Here is a 19,164-nt window from a genome sequence, read left to right as displayed (position 1 = left end):
GGTAGGGTTGGGGGATCGGGGAGGGGATGGGGGGTTGGTGTGGCGGGGGTACGGACCCCGGACCCTTGCCTCCTCCTCCCATGGCAGGCCCAGTGGCTGGGCCGCCCCCACGTTTGCTGCCACCCCAGGAGCCCTGCTGCAACGACTGTAGCCACGTGGGAGCCAGCTCGTGCCCACGGGGCCGATCGCCCCCCACCCCCACCCTCGACGGCTGTGGAGGCAGGCACATCCTGACAAGGCCAGAGGGGCGAAGTTCCCCCCGCCACCGCGAGAGGGAGAGTCCTCCTCTCCCTGCGCCCCTGGGATGCGGCCCCTCGTGAGGTGGGGGAGGGGGCGTCGCCGCCCTGCAGCCTCGTTGCCGGGGAGAGCAACCCCGTTGCTGTGGCAACCGTTTCCAAGCGAACCGGCGGCGGCTCGCGCCCCACTCCTCGGCTCACTGGCGCCCTCCCTCTCCCCCCCTCCTCCCTCCCTCCCTCCGCTTTGGGCTGGGGGAGGGGCTGGCCGAGGCGGGGGTCCGAGGCGGCGACCCTGGGCCAGGGAGCGGAGCAGCCCGCAAGGAGGGGCTCAGCCCCGGGACCATCTTTTGCCCGCGCTCCAAACCCGATCGGCCCGCCGCCGCGGTACTCACGGGCCCAGGCATCCTCCTTGAGCTCGTCCTCCTGGCTCAGGGCGAGCGGCGCGGGCCCCGCGGATAGAGCCCCAGACCCGGGGGAGGCGGCGGCCCCAGGGAGCTGACTGTGGCAGCGAAGGCGGCTCCGAGCGCTGGGCTGGAGCCGCGGGGCGCGCGCACGGGCGCGTACACGGCGCGTACCGAGTCCGGCGTGCGCGCGCGCGGCAGCCAGCAGAGTGCCCCCACCCCCAGTCACTAGCTGCCGAGGAGGCTGTCCCGGGAGCGAAAGGCGGAGGACCTAAAACCCACCTGCCGCATCCGAGACTCAGCAGGAAGGGCACCAGGCTCACCCTGCGCAGGGAATGCTGACACCACGCCACACAACTGGCAACAGGCTGTCCGGACCTGGCACACGCTGGCAGACTTCGTGCAGGCCGTCGTCCGCCGAACACACAGTATGCTGAGACAAGCAGCTGAGATGGAAAACCTTGACACACACACAGCCACACACACACACACAGCTCAACCCGGAGAGCACACACATGTCCTGGCCCCGGTCACATCCTGACAGGCACCGCACGCATTGGGCAGGAGTTGGAGCAGGCAGGCACCCCACTGAACCTCTAACTTACAAATATATGGTCCACTCCCAACTCACATCAGTCCTTCCAGTGAATCAAGCCTGAATATTCATTGGAAGGATTGATGCTGAAGCTGAAGCTCCAATACTTTGGCCACCTGATGTGAAGAGCCGACTCATTGGAAAAGACCCTGATGCTGGGAAAGATTGAAGGCAGGGCAAGGGGACAACAGAGGACGAGAGCTTGATGGCATCACTGACTCAATGGACGTGAGTTTCAGCAAACTCAGGGAGATGATGAAGGACAAGGAAGCCTGGCGTGCTGCAGTCCACGGGGTCGCAGAGTCAGACACGACTGAGCAACTGAACAACAACCCAGCTCAGGGCCCTCCGCACTGTGTTCCCAGCACACACTACCACATGTCTAGTAAGAAGTAGCACATGGAGTACCTAGTGCTAGATCTGTATACCTGGCCTCCAGGGACTCTGTTCATCTTCAGGGAGCTCTAGTCAGGGCCTCCACTGCCTAGGCTGTCTGATCCTGACTGGCCCCCAGCCTCTTAATTGGGTTCTTTGTTTCCAGTCCAAATTCTCCTCCACACTTAGGGTGGTCTTCCAAAAAACATCCTCTACTCATGTTGGCCAGAACATTTTGGGTTGCAAGTGACAAAACCTCAAAACAAATAGCCTCAAGACCTATTTGTGTAATGTAACTTTCCCTGTAACTGGAATGTCCAGGGGATTTTAAGCTATGGTCCCAATTGGTTCCGGGTGTTCTAGCAATGCAATGAGGCATTTATCTGTTCTCTCCACTCAGCTTTCTTCTGCTTGCATCATTTTCAGGTAAATCTGCCTCCATGTGGTGGTGAGGTTGACCCCACAGCTCTAGACACAAGCCATCCATCCCTAGAGGAACTGAGAACACCGGCTGTCCGTCAGTAGTTCAGGCAATCCCCCAGGCTCCTTTTGGATTTGTTTTGGCCAAGTGTACAGAGGTGAACCAATCCAGGTACGGGCGAAGGGATATGTGTTTGGTCACCCAGTATCCATTCCCTTTTCTTTGGGCACCCTTATTTCACTGTGGGACTCACCACACCCCCATCAGGTGCCCGTGATGTACAGTGGGCAGATTCCCAGCCTGGCCATTTGGACTCCTTGAAGCTCAGTAGTGCAAAGACATAAACATGGCTGTAACATCTTGCTTCTGGGGGTTGTGCTACGTGATGAGCTGCCTAAGTCCTGGTTCTCTCAGCTCCTGCATATCATTTTAACACATTCTAAGTTAGCTATAGGACAGCTGTCACTTGCAACCAAAGATCCCTGACAGTGCCCCCTGGGTCACATGCTCTAAGTGTATGTGTATACAGCAAGTGCCAGCCCAGTCCCATCTGAACCATGAAGACTAAGGAGTTTGCCCAAAGGAAACATGGGGTGCTTTTGTACATGTTAGGCAGACACTCTAACACCACCACCTAAAATCCTTCAGGACTTCCCCCACCTTCCAGATGAGACCCCACATCCTAGCACAGCTTTCAAAACCCAGCATGGCAGTCTCCTTGAACTTGGCTCCAGCCGTTGCCCCACTAGAGGCTCCAGATCACCCATCTGACTCCTTTTCCGGGAACATGATTCTGTATCCTGGAGGGTCCTAACTGGACAACTCTGTGACAAGGGGCCTCCTCCCTTGCTTTGTGTTGGCCCTCAGTCTCAGCCCTAGCCCCAGCAGTTCTAGAATCATCTCTGCTACAGTGCTGATCACACTGGTCCCACTGTTCCCCCATCTGCTTGCCTACCAGACTGAGTTCCAAGCTAGCAGGGGGCCTCATCTCCATCTGGGTTTCCAACAGAGCTGGATGGGGACATGAACTTGGGGAAGACTTGTTAGTAAGTGAATTCTGGAACTTTCCTCTGCCAAGGATCCACTGTGGTAAGAACTTTAAAGTGGGTTGAACCCTTGCCAAGAAGTTCCCTGGGTGCCTACCTAGCCTAAGGGGAGTCTGGTGGGAGGTTTGCATGCATGCATGCTCAGACGTGTCTGACTCTCTGCAACCCCTTGGACCATAGCGCTCCAGGCTCCTCTGTCCATGGGATTTCCCAGGCAAGAATACTGGAGTGGGTTGCCATTCTCTTCTCCAGGGGACCTTCCTGACCCAGGAATCAAACCAGCATCTCCCGCATTGGCAGGCAGATTCCTTACCACTAGCACCATCAGGAGGTATGGACCTACCCATCTACCTGGCATTCACTCACCCTCACACACCTGCCCAGAGCTGGGCTGAGGCCTCTGTACACTAATACCTATCTACCCTGTGCAGGCCTTGAACCCAGAGCTGTCCAACTGCAAAGCTCATGTGGCCTCTGTGGCACTGGGTACCTGGCCCAAAGGCCAGGAACAAACCTTTATAGGTGGTTATAGCAGGGGCTGGAGTTATTGGGAGGTTACAGGAACAGGTTTGTGTAGTCTGGGACAGACTTGTGGTCAATAGGGTGTCACTCTTGTCTCTGTGCAGGTCTCCTTCTAGGCCCAGCTCAACTGCTACCTTCAGAGAATTCTGATGCCCACATGGCTGGTCTGCATCTGCCTCTGCCATGACCTAACTTGCAGCATCACCAGTGTGCATTTCTGCCCAGCCACATTTCCTGGTTCAGAAGCAGAGCAGAGCAATGGCTCTAATACATGTGTACGGCCCTGGGCAAATCATGGAGGTGTCCAGACAAGACTGAGCAGGTGTTCCCAACAGGAGCTCCCACCCTACTCCACAGGCGGCTCCAAACCCACAACTGGTGGCCAGGCTGCCTTGGTCTTGGAGGATACTGCCAGCTGAGCCTGCCTCTTCAGCACAGGCGGAGTCAGACCCATACCCTACTGGAGACCCAAGGCTTCTTCCCCTCAGGCCTCATCCCATTGAGGAAACTCGTGGGGCCCAAAGGCCACCAGAGCTTGGAGAGGTTACCCCAAGATCAGTCCTGAGGCCCTTAGGCCTTGGTGGAAGGGCAGCCTCCACCAGCCCCACTTCCAACCCCTTCCCACTTCCAGCAGGGTCAGGGAAACAAGGAGATCCCTGGACCACCAGGGCCAAGAAAGAGGCAGGCAGGGGCAGCTAGCCAGGTTTGTGCTCGGACTGTATTCACAGAGACATGTGGCAGCTTACATTGGACAAAATGAGTAATAAAAATCGGCCTTAAATATGGAAAAACTGGGGCCCTGTATCCCACACTACCATTAACACTGGGACCAAGAGGGCCATCAGTCTGGGAAGGGCTGGGGTTGGGATGCAGGCACACAGCCTCAGCCTGCCCCCTTCTATCTCTCTCTCTCATTCACACACACACACACACACACACACACACAGAGGGAGGGGCGGATTATTGCTGGGCACGTGTCTGTTTCGAGGGGAGTCTGGAATGTTTGAGGGTTGGTCAGTGACACCCCCACCCCTTCCCTTCCTATGACCTGGGCTGGGGTGTTCTGCAAGAGGTGACTCCAGGACAGGACACAGCACAGGGGACAAGGTGTCCCGGGAGCCGGAAGGCAGAGGCAGACCCGTCTGGGACAGCCTGGGCAGTGGAATGAGGGGTCCCAGGGGCAGCCCAGTCTCTGGTCACACTTTGGCACAGGCCTAGGGGACCCAGCGGTCCCAGATCCACCTCTGACAGGCGCTGAGAATGGACAGTATTGGGCCCCAGAGGCGGCGGCCTAAACCCAGGGCAGCAGCGGCAGGCACGAGTCTCACTCAGAGGTCGGCGGTGGCAAGCACAGTGCTGAGGGCCCAGGGGCCTGGCCTGGCCCAGCTTTGCCTATCCAAGCTGGGCCTGAGGTGTCTGGAGTGTGCGGCAGCAGCCCCTCTGCTGGCTCCAGGGTGAGTCTTAAGAATGTTCTGGTTGCTATATACATTCATACAAAGACATAAATACAGAAAGCCCCGAGCTCCACAGACAAGAGCTGAAGGGACGCACCTTTGTCCCAGGGGACAGCCCAGGCCTTGACCACTCAGCCAGACCAGGGGCTCCGGGGCAGAGGGCACTGGGGACAGCTCCGGCTGTGTCTCCCAGGCCACAACTTGAGTGGACAATGGGGAAGACCACTGTGCAAAACTGTAAACAGCGTTCGCAGTAGCTGCTACCGCCAACCGCCCAGGGGGGCCCCAGGCTGGGGGCTAGAGGCGGGTGGGGAGCTCGAGGCGGGCGGGAAGCTCTTCCTCACTGTCGCTGCAGTTTCCACAGCAGTCCTGCAGGGCAGGGGAGACATGGAGGGAGAGAGGCAGAGCGCGCGCAGTTAGCCACCAGGGCCTTTGCCTGGCCCAGCCCTGCCAGGGCCGACCAGGAGCTGATCAGGGCTGTGCTCCAAGGAGGGGGTTCCCCACGAGGGGCCCAGAGCAGCAGCTCAGGCCAGACACGTGTGGACACCAGTGCAGAGGCTGCTGGCAACAGGCTGAAGTTAAGAGGGACCAGGTGAATCCCAGGCTCTGCCAGGGCCCTCTATTCTGGGGCTGGTGGATGCAGGGCACGGGGAGACAAGACGGCTAAGCAAGGCTCACTGCTTGCAGGTGCCAGGTGCAGGGCACGGCAGGGGAGGGGAAGGAAGGACGGGTAGGGAGCGGGCACCAGACTTCTTTCGCCCACATCTTGCCTCTGCCATGGAAGGGCTGCCTGTGGCTCCCCGGGGCTGGGCAGCAAGGCCAACCCACGGGAAGCCCACACTGCTCACCTCTGGAAAGAGAAAAGAGGCCATGAGCCCAGCCAGGGGTGGGGGACAGGCGGGAATGAGGCCAGAGACCCTGGGCACCGCTGACACAACTGGAGGATGCCCACTCCCCCGCATACGGGCACCAGCTCTGCCTCCCACCCGCTGTCCCCAGGAGCTGGGCTGGGGGCCGAGGTAGGACACTGCTGGGGATTACCTGGCGACTGAAGAGTCTCTGCAGCAGTCCCTTTTTGGGGGGTGCTGGTGGCTGGCCCTTCCAGTCTAGGTCTGGGGGAACTGAGCCATCCAGCCCGAAGACGTTCAGCTCCTGGAAGCACTCGGTCTCCACCATCTGCCACAGAACAGGCAGCTGTGAGCGCTGCCCCTGAGGTCACCCCCAACCCTGAGACCCCCCCACCAGCCACCGGCCGGGCAGGTCCCCACCTCGTTCTGCCAAGGGATGGGCACACTGCCTGTGGCAAATTTCTGGTAGAAGTCCTGGTCAGTGGGCTCTAGCTCCACACCCTTAACTGTTGAGAACTGTTCAATGTCCAGAACATCTTTGCAGTAAATGGCCTGGGGCTGGGGGAACATAGACAGTGGTCAGACAGGAAGACCCCACAGGAGACCAACTACAGATCATCATACTAAGTGAAGTAAGTCATACAAACACAAATATAGTGACATCACATGTGGAATCTAGAAAAATAGACTCAAATGAACTTAATTTACAAAACAGAAACAGACTCACAGACATTTAAGGGGAGAGGATAAATAAGGAGTTTGGGATTAGCAGATACATATGACTATATATTACACAAATAAACAACACAGTCATACTATATAGTGTGAGGAGCTATGTTCAATACCTTGTAATAAACTACAATGGAAAGAATCTGAAAAAAGTATGTATACACATGTACATAAACACATACATATATCTTATCTGAATCACCTTGCTGTACAGCAGAAACTAACACACAACACTATAAATCAACTTTACTTCGAATACAAAAGTGCCCCATGCACTTCCTGAGCGTGACAATCCCTTCTGAGGCCCAAGTTTCCCTCTAAACTGGGGATCACCCCTCACTGCTCATGGACTGTTGAGGCTGCATAGCTGACCCATGACAGTCCATCAGTCTCCACAGTGCCATATGGAATCAATAATAGGCAGCCCCCACCCCTGCCTGTACACAGCTGTCTGGGGGCAACTGGCAAAGGGAGAGCAGGCTGAATCTCAGCCCCTTCAGCTGGATACCCCATGCAGGGCTTGGAGCTGATGGGTCCCTCTGTCCTGGGATGTCCAATGGCACACTCCATCTCCTTCTGCTTCACAGCCAACAGTCCCTGTGCCCCCAGCCCCCTGCCAGGAGCCCACCTCACTCCAGAAGGCCACTTCTTTTTTCATCTTTGCATTGTTTTCTAAATCATACTGTTAAGGATGTCAAAACATCATCATGTAAAATCATACAGCTGCTTTTCAGAAAAGTCAGCAGTTCTCCCAAAGGTTAAACATGTTACCATATGAGCCAGTGTTCAATTCCTAGGTATATGTCCCAGAGAAATGAAAACATATGTCCCCACAAGAACTTCTATGTTAATGTTCAAATAGCATTATTCATCACAGCCCCATAACAAAAACAACCCTAATGCCCATTGATGGATGAATAAATACACAGAAGGTGCAATATTCATAGAATGGAATATTATTAAGCCATACAAAAGGAATGCAGGACCAGTAAGAACTACAACATGGGTGATCTGGAAAACATGCAAACTGCAAGAAGCCAGTCACAAAGCACCACATATTATACAATCCCGTTAACATGAAATGTCCAGAACAGGCAAATATAGAGAGACATACAGCAGATTAGTGGCTGCCAAGGGGAAGGGGAATGAGGAATGACTGCTAATGAGTAGGGGGTGTTTGGAGGGGAGGGGTGATGAAAATGTTCTAAAATTGATTTTGGTGATGGTTGCATCTTTATGCTAAAAGTCACTTAATTATATGCTTAAAAGAAGTGAGTTGCATGGTATGTGAATTCAATAAAGCGGCTAAAAACTGTATCCCCATCAAGCACACTTCTCATCTGCTTCTAAAAAAGTTAAACTCCAGGGCACTGATTTTCAAGAGTAACTGAGATGATGTGCAGGGAAGCTGGAGTAAAGCTGAGTGGGACAGCCAGCTCTAAGGCAGGCTGCAGAAGTCAGGCTTGCAGTTCAACTGCTGATGGCAAGGCCCACACCTCTGGGCGCTGGTGAGCCCCACCTACAAGACGCAGTCCTACGGAGGCAGGGGCCTCCCACTCCCACTTCCCAGCTCTATGGCCCCACCACCTGTCTCCACCCCTCAACACTCCTGCTCCACATTCCCTCTTTCCCTGCCCACACTGGCCTCCACTGCTGCTCCACCTCTCAAGGTTGGTCCCTGGACTAGGACCTCGATGCCTGGCTGCTCCTTCTCCCTGGAACGCTAATGGCCCAAATCCTGGCACAACTCTCTCCTTCACATATTTTAGGTTTCTACTGATACATATCCAACAGCTACTCAGAGGCCATCCTGTCTAAAAATACCCCCACCCCTCCACCACGCCTTTTTCACTTACTGGCTTATTTTTCTATGTCTTCCCACTAGACCATGAAGGTAGGACTAGGTCCTACTGACTCTGTGACTTCTGAGATCTGGCACATACTGGCATTCAGATACTTTGTTGAATGTGTAAACAATCACATGCATGATTGACAGCCACCAATCTGGCCTGCCCATCATCACCTTCCTTCTTCCCCTGTGTTCCTGGTGAACTGTCAATCACAGGACTCAGTCCTCTTACATGTGAGGTGAGGGCAAGCACATGACCTAATCTTGGCCAATCAGAAGCTTCCTTGACTTTATACTGAGAAGCTTGAATTCAGTGGGAGAACAGTCAACAGGTGACAAGCAGTGACAAGAGGTGGAGTCCTGGCCACACGGTGTGAACCACTGACGCTGGTCCTACTCTGGGACTTTCTGGCTAAATGAACCAAAAAGCCCCACGTTGGGCCTAAGTTTGAGTTGGACTTCTCCCACTGAGAATCTGATGACTCCAGGATGTTTCTGATAGCAGATGCCTGACCCACTGAGAAGCTCAGTCAATGAGTGAGATTCTGCAGAGGGGAGTGTTCTGCTCACAGATAGGAGGTCAGCCTTGCCAGGTGCAGGGGGCAGTGGATGTCTGGCCAGTCCAATGGCCCTTCCCCCTGCTGGCAAGGAATCTTGGTTTCCCTTTGGAAGACCAATCTTCCCCACTTGCGTGGCACGGGTGGGCACGTGGTCCTGATGTGGCTGCTGAGGGGCATCCGAGTAATTAGGCAATGAGCAAAGAGGCACTCTCTGTCTACCAGGGTGGCTGAGTCATTAGAATGAAGGCCTGATACCCTGGGGACAGCTGCCCAAGAGGGAAGCCGGTAGTGGGGAGGAGGAGGAAGACAGAACTCCTACAGCACTGCTGGAGCCCCGGATCCAGTGTGCCAAAAGCCAGGCCTTTCATTTTTAGGAGCCTGGTGAATTGTTTGGTTGGTTAACCCACTTGGGTTTTCTAATGCTTGCACTGAGCAGGTCCCAATCAATGTTCCAAGAGCCCCCAGCTCCGCTTGGGCTTGGCCCTGCCTTCAGCAGGAGTGGGTGGCACTCACATCAGGCTTGAAGGGTGGTTCCAGCATGCCAGCTCCCAGCCGCTTGAAGTTCAGCTTCTTGAAGAGGGGGTGCTCCTTCACTTCTTGCGCGCCGCCCCCACCACACCCCAGGCGTTCGGAGGGGTCCTTGCAGAGGAGCTGCATCAGGGCAGTGGCGGTTAGGGTACCCTTGGGAGAGGTAACCCCAGCCCCAGCCCCGGCTGGTTGCGCCTCCTGCTGGCGGCCGTACCTGGGTGCAGAGTGAGCGGGCCTGTGGGGAGAAGTGCTCGGAGTACTCCTCAGGCACCTCCTTCACCAGCCGCTCCACTTCCTCCCGCTTGATCTTCTTTTTCCTCTGCTGGAAGGGTGACTGGCCTGCGATCATCTCATACAGGAGGCAGCCGAGTGCCCACCAGTCTGGGCTAAAGGTGTACCGTTCGTTTTTTACCACCTCTGGGGCTGGGAGGGACAGCAGGAATTAAGATTGGGCGGGAGGCAGAATTGAGCCCTGGGAATGCCCAGCTTGCATGTCAAGGCCAGGGATCAGTTCAAACACCCAGTGCAGCAGCCAGTGCCAGGCAGGCACCATCAGCAGCCTGGTGGGGACCACGGGGAGTAGGGGAGCTCACAGCCCACCAGGAGGAGCTGGTATGGCCCTGCAGGGTGGGCTGGGGGTCGGGGGTCAGGTCTTCTGATCTTTCAAGAGAAGTCAGAAATCATATTTTTAACGTGAAGCTGTCTGGGTTATCAAATGCTGGTGACTACTTCAAACTGTTTGAAAAACGATTTGATTTAAACACAGATGGAGGCCAAATTAGACCCAGCGTGGCTACCAGTTTGCAACCTCTAGCTTCAATGTCAAAGAGAGGAAAGAAGATGGCAACCCATTTGCTGGGTGTCGACTGCCTGCTAAAGCGGGCAGGTGGGGGGTTTTGCCTCTACCGCCTCCTTTCAGCTTCAAGGCAGCCCTGGGAGCAGGCTGCAGGCAGGGACAGTGAGGCTGAGAGAAGGAGAATGTCTGGCCCTTGGACACATAATAAGGAGACGGTGGAGCACACAGCTGGAGCTCTGTCTACTGTGTCACGTGCTCTCCAGGGGAATTTGGGGCCTCATCATGGCCCCTACCATAGATGGGCACTCCCACTCCTAGCATGGGCAGGTTGGGGCAGTGGAGGAACCAGGGCTATGGAAAACAGGTGTGAGGCCCTTGTCTTTCACTGGTAGCCACCTTCAGGCCCAGTTGGTAGGAGGGCCTCAATGACTATGCAAGTGAGTGAACGCTGCGGATTCAGTGTGTGGAGCCCTGGCTGAGTCTTGGTCTCCTCATCTATAAAAGAGGAACATCAGCTCTTTCTGTTCCGTGAGGTACAGGAGATTTCCCAACAGAAGTGGTGGGACTGGACACACGACAGCAAGAGGACCCAGGAGGCTGGTGGGTCGGGGGAAGGCAGACTCACCCATGTAGCCCACAGTGCCCACACGGCCTTTGATCGTCTGGCCTTCGGGTACGTGCACAGCCAGCCCCAGGTCAGAGATGCGGATGTGACCTGAATGTGGGTGGAGAAGCAGGGAGGCCCATTAGGCAGATGGGCACACCTCTCCCATCCTTCCCCTGCCCCTAGGGGCCCCTCACCCACCATGGTCATCTAGTAGGATGTTCTCTGGCTTTAGGTCCCTGTAAGGAGAGAATGGCAGGGTCAGATGCTGCTCAGCTGGCCATACAGCCAACGGGGCCACCCCCTCCTGGTGTGCTTAGTCGCTCAGTCATTTTTGACTCTTTGTGACCCCATGGACTGTAGCCCGCCAGGCTCCTCTGTCCATGGGATTCTCCAGGCAAGAATACTGGAGTGGGTTGCCATGCCCTCCTCCAGGGGATCTTCCCAACCCAGGGATTGAACCCAGGTCTCCCACATTGCAGGTGGATTCTTTACCAGATGAGCTACCAGGGAAGCCCAAAAGCATTACTAATAATAATAAGCAGAGCTCCCCACTGCCGTGTTCTGTGTACTTTCCAGCATTATCTCGTTCATTCTCTACAACAAGCTGCGAGGCAGGAATTAAAATCTTTGCTTCCCAGGGAAAAAAAATGGTGTTGTGAGCAGGGAGTTGACTGGCCAAGGCCACATAGGGATGACAGGGCCAGGATTCACACATGGGTTAACCAGACCCCAGAGCCTGGGTTCTGAGCCACACTGAGCCTAGCAGCCTAGTGAGCATGCGTGAGCGTGGAGCCCGAGCCAAGGTCCGACAGACTTGTGCCCGCCACAACAGTGCCAGCACACCAACATGCCTCTGCAGCCTTCACCCCAGCCTAGCCGCAGCCCCTGGCCGGGAGGGCCACGCCCCTGCACCTGTACACGATACGCTCCCGGTGCAGGTCCTCCAGGCCACAGCAGATCTCTGCTGCGTAGAAGACAGCCCGAGCCTCAGGGAAGCCAGCCTGGCCCATGTGGTAGATGTGGAACTTGAGGTCGCCTCCGTTCATCAGCGTCAGCACCAGGCACAGTGCATCCTTGGTCTCATAGGCGTAGGCCAAGCTCACCTGTGACCAAGGGGACATGAGCCCTGAAGCAGAGGCCGTGGGATGCCCGGTGGCGGGGCTAGCGCCAGCCACCCAAAAACTATTCTTAGTGCCACTCCCTGGGGCCATCCTGCTTCCCAGGCCAGGTGTCAATATCCCAAACCCGCCCCTCCCAGGCATCTCTGAGGGCAGGAGAAGTAGCGGTGCCTGGAGGGGGCGGGTCAGGGAGGGAAGAGGTCTTAGTCCAGTGAGTGGGGAGGGCCGGTGTGGCCGTGGGGGAAAGGAGGGATCTCCTGTCTGTACTTACTACAAACCTACTGTTCACTTTCTCCAGAATCTGCTTCTCGTTGAGTGCCATGGCTTCCCCTTTCCGCTTCTTGATCCGCTTCTTCTCCAGCTTCTTGCAGGCGTACATCTTGCCTGTGGCCCGCACCTGGCAGGCGCATACCTGGAGCCAGGATAGAGGGGGCAAGTGGGGACCAGCTGCGGCCTTCCTGAGGGTTATAGGCTCAGAGAGGCTAAGGGGATGGTCAGGTCCCCTGTACCCCACCTCTGCACTCTGCTGGGCTCTGGCCTGGCCACTCACCTCCCCAAAGCCGCCTTTGCCCAGGACTCGGTACTGCCTGAAGGTGTTTTTGGTCACTGGCTGCCTGTGGACAAGGGGTTGGGAAGCAAACACTAGCTGAGCAGGGGCCTGAGACCCATGAGAACCCCTTCAACCCGGCCCATCTGGGGCCAGCCTTCAAGGAGCTCACCTTTCCAGCCACTTCCACTGCAGAAAACGGTTGAAGTAGATGCTGTCGAGGTAGTCGGCAAAAGGGGCCATGCTCAGGTACTCATGGGTCAACCTGTCGAGAAGGCCCAGCCTCTGGTCAGCACCTGACACCCCCCATTCTCCCCTCGATGGGCCAGGCCCCCTGTTATGTGTATGCTCAGCCTGAAAGGCAGAATCCTTGGCCAACCCTCCTGCTAGCCCACCTGCGGGGGAGACGGATATCCGATGCTAAAGCCCAGGATGCTACCTGAGGGGAGGCAACCTGATCAGGGTCACAGAGCAGGGGCAAGGCTGGGGTGAGAGACTGAGTTTGCTCACCACCTGCTGCACTGTTCATAGCCCTCTGGGTCTGCAGAAGCCCCCTCCTCAGGACACAGTTCTCAGCCTGAGGGCAGGGAGAGGTTTACCGAGTAAGCTCCTGGAAGAGGTCTTTGCAGGGTCCTTCCTCCAGCCGCTGGGCACAGTTCGTCACCAGTTGCCGGGGGACCTCGGGGATGAGGTCAGGACCCTGGGGACAGGCCACAGACAGGTCAGGGCAAGACCTGCCCACCCCCAGGGCAGAGATCTCGGGCTTGTGCTGGGTGGCCAGGGGTACACAGCCTGCTTAGTGGCTGAATTTTCTGCAGCTCTCCTTGAGGCATGGTGAAGCAGAGCTGCTGGGCTCAGTGTCCTGGCCCACCCACCTGGACTCCTTGCCCATGGTGCCACCTGGTGAGCCTGGAGTAGCTCCAGGGGCACACTCTGCACAGGCAGTGGTCATTCCTCTCACCATCACTGAGCTCTGTCCACTACCCTAGTCCCTGCACCAGTGCTAACTCACCGTGTGGCTCAGAAAATTCTGCATGAGCCGCAGCCCACATGCCTTCCGCTTCTCATCAGGGGTCACTTCATACTCGGCCTGCGGGGGTGGGGGTGGAGGCAGAGAAGGCTTGGGGTTTGGATGGAGTAACAGGTGTGAGGAGACGGGACACACATGTGGCCCGGGACCTCTGCCCACCCTTGGTGTGGGGCTGGGCCGCACTCACCACCCCGTCCAGGAAGGCAATGCAGCGAGTCAGCTCAGGCCTCGTGGCGCAGAACTCTCGGAACAGCAGGCGCCCGATGGGCTGCCGCTCACACAGGCTGTGGTAGTCACGCTCTGCAGGCAGAGGTGGGAGCTGCTGGATTCCTGGATTTGGAGCCTGCCGGCAAGGCACTCCTGTCCACACCGCTAGGCCCGGAGCCCCCGCCAACAGCTTCCAGCCCTGCAGTATGGCAGCCACTGTCTCCTTTAGAACCCTTGCCACAGCACTGAGGCGACACCACTGTTACTGCCATCGTAGCCCTGGGACTCCAGGGCCCAGGGAGGCTGAGTGATTAGCCCCAAGATCACACAAGCAGGAGTGTGGCTCCAGAGCCGGGTCCTCACTTCCGGCTGCTGACTTCCAGTTCGCACTACTTGTACATACGTCATGGTTGGGGCTGGGTGTGGTCTGTGTGGTTCCGGCCCAGCTCTGGCCCAGCCCACACCTGCTGCCTGCCTGGCGAAAGTGTGGGAGGAAGCTGTGGCTTCCGGTGAGTTCGAGGCTAAGCCTCCTTCCCAGCGGTGGAAGCAGCCATGGTGTACTCCTGGCCCACGTGCAGGCCGTCAGAGGGGGTTTGGGCCCTGCTGGTCAAGGCTTTGTTGGGCACCCCCAGGGCCAGGCTGGGTAGGGCTGCGCACAGGCCTGGGTTCCACCACCCCAGACAGTCAGTGTGTGAGCTGACTCCAGCCCCCCCTGCACATTCTGCTCTGTCCTCCGAGCCCTGCTCACCCGAGGCCTGGTCCTCCCTTCTGCAGCTTCCCTCAGACCGCCCCCAAATCTGACGCGGGGCTCCTCCCCACGCCTACCCCCACCGCCCGCTGCTGTCCTGTGCTGTCTGCCCTCCACCCCGCCTGGACCCAGGAACTGAAACTCAGCTGGGTGGTGCAGCCTCCATCTCTCTGCTCCCCGAAACCCCCACAACCCTCTGGCCCAAGGCAAGGTCTCAGGGGAGGCTCCCCTGGCACACCAGGACTCTCTCGCCTCTGCACCCCACCCCACCCCGCGGTCTCAACCAAGGCCTCACCGAGGCTGAGCCGTAGCTCTTCACACTGGCTGATATGGGGGAACTGTAGCATCTGCCGCCATTTCTTGCTTTTGCCTTTACGATTCCCGCCACCACCTGTGGAAGCAAACAGGCGCTATTTCTTGATTCCTGCCATTGTCATCCTCCTTGCTACCCTCAGTGTGGTCCAGAGGCCTTCAGGGTCCAGCCTAGGCCCAGTCCACTCTGAGAGGCCCCTTGGGCCTTCCTTCTGCATGCAACATGCTCTTGCTGGGTTTCAGGACACACATGGACCCCAGGCCCTCCTGCTAGGGGCTCCTAGGCTGGAAGAGCCAAGAAGGGATGGAAGAACCAAGAAGGGCATGAGGCCAGGCCATGGGCGGGTGGGGGTGGGAGGTGGGGTTTCCAGTTAGCTTCACCAAGGCTCAGCTGCTTCCAACCAGGTAGGAGTTTCTCTCCCAAGTGAAGATAAGGACACGATAGTGGGGGAAACTGTGTTAAGTCCAGGCCCAGAAGGGAGACATCCTGGGACGTGTGGGACATGCCTGAGAGATGGCAGAGGACAGCTGAGTCACCAGGGAGGCTCCAGGCCCCTATGACGGGACCCTGCATCAGATGCAAAAGAAGTGGTGGCAGGAGGCCTGGTACCTCATTTTACCTAGCTGATCCCTCATCTGTAGCCGCTGGGCAGCAGCTCAAATGCCTACAGAATCAGACAGGTGCGGTAAATATGGACCAGATGGGAGACAACAGGGAGCGGTGGGGAGTGTGGGAACCGGACCCCTCAAACGGAGACAGCTGCAGCACAACCGCAGCTGACTGCTTGACTCTGACTAGGCAGGAATGCCAGCTCGGTGTGGCCAACTCTTCAGACTTTTCAAAGTCAGCCGGGAATCTGGACCGTTACACGAAATACCAGTTCCTATATTATAAAAAAAAAAAAAAAAACCACTGCAGCCAAAACATAAAACATGTTAGAGAGCTAGACAGGTGTGGCCTGTGGGTCATGAGGTTGAACATGGTGGAAGGGGCCTGAGTCTTGGCATCTTACAGATTTGGGTTTGAATCACCCCTTTACACTTCAGACTGTAACTTGCTCTCTTGTGTGTTAGTCGCTCAGTCGTGTCCGACTCTTTGTGACCCCATGGTCTGTCCATGGATTTCTCTAGGCAAGAACACTGGAGTGGGTTGTTATTCCCTTCTCCAGGAGATCTTCCCAACCCAGGAATCAAACCTAGGTCTCCTGCATTGCAGGCAGATTCTTTACTATCTGAGCTACCAGAGAAGCCCCTAACTTGCTCTCTAGGAACCTCAGTTTCTCCATGTGTACTTCAGGTCCTCCAGAAGTACTGTGAAGATGACTAACAGAGTCTGTGTCCAGTACTCAGTAGAGCTGTGGCAACGGGTGGGGCCCAGCTCCAACAGTCAGTGGCAACCTCTGGCCACCACTTTCCCTTGCCTGGCCTCAGTTTCCCCTATGGTTTATGCAGCTTTGTTTCTATCTAGCCTGGTTGAAGGCAGGCGGTGTAGGAGGGGCCGCCTTCCAGGGAAGGAGCAAGGCTAGGTTCTTCAGTGGGCTCCCTGATCTAAGCTGCCTAGAGGAGGAAGTGTTGCACGGTACCCCATTGGGAAACCTGGTAGCAGCCCTCCCGCAGCCTGAACCCAGCACATCCCATAGTCATTGCTCCACTGTGAGTGAGCAACAGACCCCCACCCTCAACCCACGGCAAGGCCTCCCCAGAAGGGGAACTCCTCCCCCACCCCCGCAAGTCCCTCACCCAACCCTCCATCCGCCTGCTACCCCCACCAGTTACTTCCTCCTCCCCCTCCTCTCAGCCACATCAAGGCAGCAGCGAAGAGTCACATGCAAATATCCTGTCCTGGAACTGCCACCAGAGTCAGTGGGGCTCCTCCCCACTCCACCCCAGCCTGGACCCTTCCCATGTCTCTGGGGGTCTGGGAAAGGAAGGAGGATTAAGTGAGGGTTCACACTCCCCAGTGCTGTCCCACTTCACCCTCACAGCAATTCTGACAGACCTGGCTCAATTTTATGAGAAAGCTGAGGCCCTGAAATGGGGAATCAATTTGTCCAAGATTACAAAGCCTGGAGGTCCCAGAGAGAGGATTCGAACCCAGCTCCCTAGGACCCCAGGCCAAGCTCTTTTCCAAACCCAAATATGCCCAGCATCTATCAGGTGTCAACTGAATACATGCAGTCCAAATCACTCAGGGCCTCAGATCACTTGGGAAACGGGCAAAAGCCTAGGCCCAAGCTGTCAATCAGCTCATGAAGGGATTCCAACGCACTCAGTCTATAGACCATGGTTCAGACCTCAGTGACAACTGGGATTTCCTTTAGTTTTCAATGTCCCATCCTCAACAATGCCACAGAAAGAGTTACTGAAGTTCAGAGAGAGGAGACTTGTTTAGAGTCACCCAGGTGGGAGGGACAGGGCCAGGTTGGAGTAAGGATTCTCCAAAGAAGGAACTGGTCCTAGTCTGGTCATAACCTCCTATGCCTCGCCCATGGCCTAAGGAAGCCTGTCAGAAGGTGCCTACATTCTCTGGCCAGGCAAGGCAGTGTTCTCAGCAGGCTTGAAGCCTGAACTGGCTACAGCCCTAGGGAGGGAGGCCTGGCCAGGCTCTCCCCTCCCCTCCTCCCCGGCTAGCTGGATGACGAGGCAGAACAGAATCGGCAGATGCCCCCAGAGGCTGGGAGGAAGGCCTAGCCCCAGGACTTGATAAGGGACAGGAGATAAAGAAAGCTCTGGGCACTGAGGACCCAGCCTACCATGCCCATTTCCAGGCAGCACCTCCCCAGGTCAACATGCATAGGGCAGGCAGGGGGCACCAGATGCTGTGCCAGAAAGCATCTGTTTCCTACAGGCTGCACCAGGGACATGCTGTGTCCTAGGCCTGAGTCAACCCGTCTTGCTGGGTCCTGGGGGCTAGTTCCTGATCTGAGCCTCAGTTTCCCACTTGTAAAAGAGGTCAGAGAGGCAATGCAGATAGCTCTACCTGCCTGAAAGCCCAGCAGAGTCCTGATCTCCCTGCCCTAGAAATGTCTTCTTTACTGGTCCCCAGCACCCGGGACAGGACAGGGTACAGAGTAGGTGTTCGGTGATTATGTTACTGAGGTGAACAATGGCAGGTGAGGGGCAGACCGGGTCTGGTCCTTATGCACCCCAGGATCCTCATAGAGCAGGTGTCTGGTAACATGAGGCACTCAGTAACACCAGGTTCACTAGACAGGCTCCCTCTGCCAGGCCTTGCACTTAACAGTCCTACCAGCCTGGCATGCTCCCTTCCTTCAAAACTCAGGTTCCAGTTATTTCTATGCCCATCTGCCCCACTAGTCCTGAGGGCAAAAACTGTTACCCATTCCCCTCTGTCCCCAGTGGCAGTCATGCGGGTAGCATAAATGACCAGCAGTTTCCCCACCTCGGGTGGGCTCTGCTACGGCAGAGCCTCGGTTAATTCCTCCAAACCTTTTACCCTGCACCAACTTTGCGCCGACCCAGGCTGGGAGCAACCCAGGTTGAATCTGGGCCCGGGCACGTGGGGTAGGCTGGCTGCCCCTTCCCCTTCCTGAGGCATCTTCTTAACCTCTCACCTGGGAGAGGCCTCAGAGAGGCTCTCCCGGGGCTGAGGTCCCACCCTTCCCTCTTCCTTCCTGTCTCCTTCTCATACCCCCTTCACCACCACCACCACCCTACTCGCCGCGAGGGCGGCGGCCTGACTCCCGCCCCTTCCTGGGCTCTGGCTCCCGGAGGGCAGGTGCGGAGGAAAAGGACCACAGGCCGGAAGGGCTCGTGTCCGCGAGAGGTGCGGGGCGTGGAGCTAGCTGCCCTAGGGGATCGGGAGGCTGAGACGCCCCGCCGAGCTCGGAGGCCGCGCGCCCGCTTTCTCTGCACCCGACAGCCTCACCTTCCCGGGCCTTGAGTAGCACCGTGTTCGCTACGATGTTCTCGAGCTCCATGGGCTACGGCGCCGCCGGGCCCGCCGGGCCGCGCCGCCGGCTAGGACTGCGCGAGGGGGCCGGGGCCGGATGGCGATCGGCGAGGCTCGGATCGGCTCGCAGTGACCGCACCGCGGCCTCCGGGGCCTCCCGGGCCGCCGCCGCCGCCCGCCGCTCACTCTCCGCCCCCTCCCGGGGGCCACCCGGGCTCCGGCACGCCCCGCCCCGGCCCGCCTTCTGTTTACTTTACTTGGCCAATAACTGGGCGAGCGCTCCCCGCGCCGTCTTCCCATTAGACAAGCCCTTAATCATCCC

General features: G+C 57.1%; 1 protein-coding gene across 4 annotated transcripts; it reads right to left on the bottom strand.

Annotated features, from left to right (window-relative positions):
- Positions 1-4,279: 4,279 nt before the first annotated feature.
- On the bottom strand, positions 4,280-19,052 carry GRK6 (G protein-coupled receptor kinase 6). Of its 4 annotated transcripts, none has more exons than XM_005904608.3 (16): positions 18,819-19,052; positions 14,913-15,008; positions 13,850-13,962; positions 13,645-13,722; positions 13,232-13,332; positions 12,805-12,897; positions 12,636-12,699; positions 12,357-12,497; positions 11,880-12,070; positions 11,166-11,203; positions 10,986-11,075; positions 9,779-9,987; positions 9,550-9,687; positions 6,319-6,456; positions 6,092-6,226; positions 4,280-5,419 (listed from the first exon to the last, which is right to left on the bottom strand). In XM_005904608.3, exons 1-16 carry the CDS (start codon positions 18,868-18,870, stop codon positions 5,348-5,350), a joined length of 1,749 nt encoding a protein of 582 aa, XP_005904670.1. In that variant the 5' UTR covers positions 18,871-19,052; the 3' UTR covers positions 4,280-5,347. The 4 variants fall into 4 exon arrangements, with proteins under 4 accessions (XP_005904670.1, XP_070230241.1, XP_070230242.1 ...); XM_005904609.3 differs by lacking the exon at positions 4,280-5,419 and adding an exon at positions 5,432-5,900; XM_070374140.1 differs by lacking the exon at positions 18,819-19,052 and having other exon boundaries at positions 4,280-5,421; positions 13,850-14,068.
- Positions 19,053-19,164: the final 112 nt, after the last annotated feature.

This window comes from Bos mutus, chromosome 7, assembly GCF_027580195.1.
Source record: "Bos mutus isolate GX-2022 chromosome 7, NWIPB_WYAK_1.1, whole genome shotgun sequence".
NCBI classification, from domain to species: domain Eukaryota; kingdom Metazoa; phylum Chordata; class Mammalia; order Artiodactyla; family Bovidae; genus Bos; species Bos mutus.
Note: the sequence above shows the minus strand (reverse complement) of the source record. Positions and strands in the feature narration are given on the sequence as shown.

Coding starts and splice junctions, on each gene's coding strand:
- GRK6 (XM_005904608.3), bottom strand. CDS start 18,870: ATGGAGCTCGAGAACATCGTAGCGAACACGGTGCTACTCAAGGCCCGG. Junction 12,700..12,804: donor CAGTGGAAGTGGCTGGAAAG/GTGAGCTCCTTG, acceptor CCTTGTCCACAG/GCAGCCAGTGACCAAAAACA. Junction 5,420..6,091: donor AGAGACTCTTCAGTCGCCAG/GTAATCCCCAGC, acceptor CCTGCCCTGCAG/GACTGCTGTGGAAACTGCAG.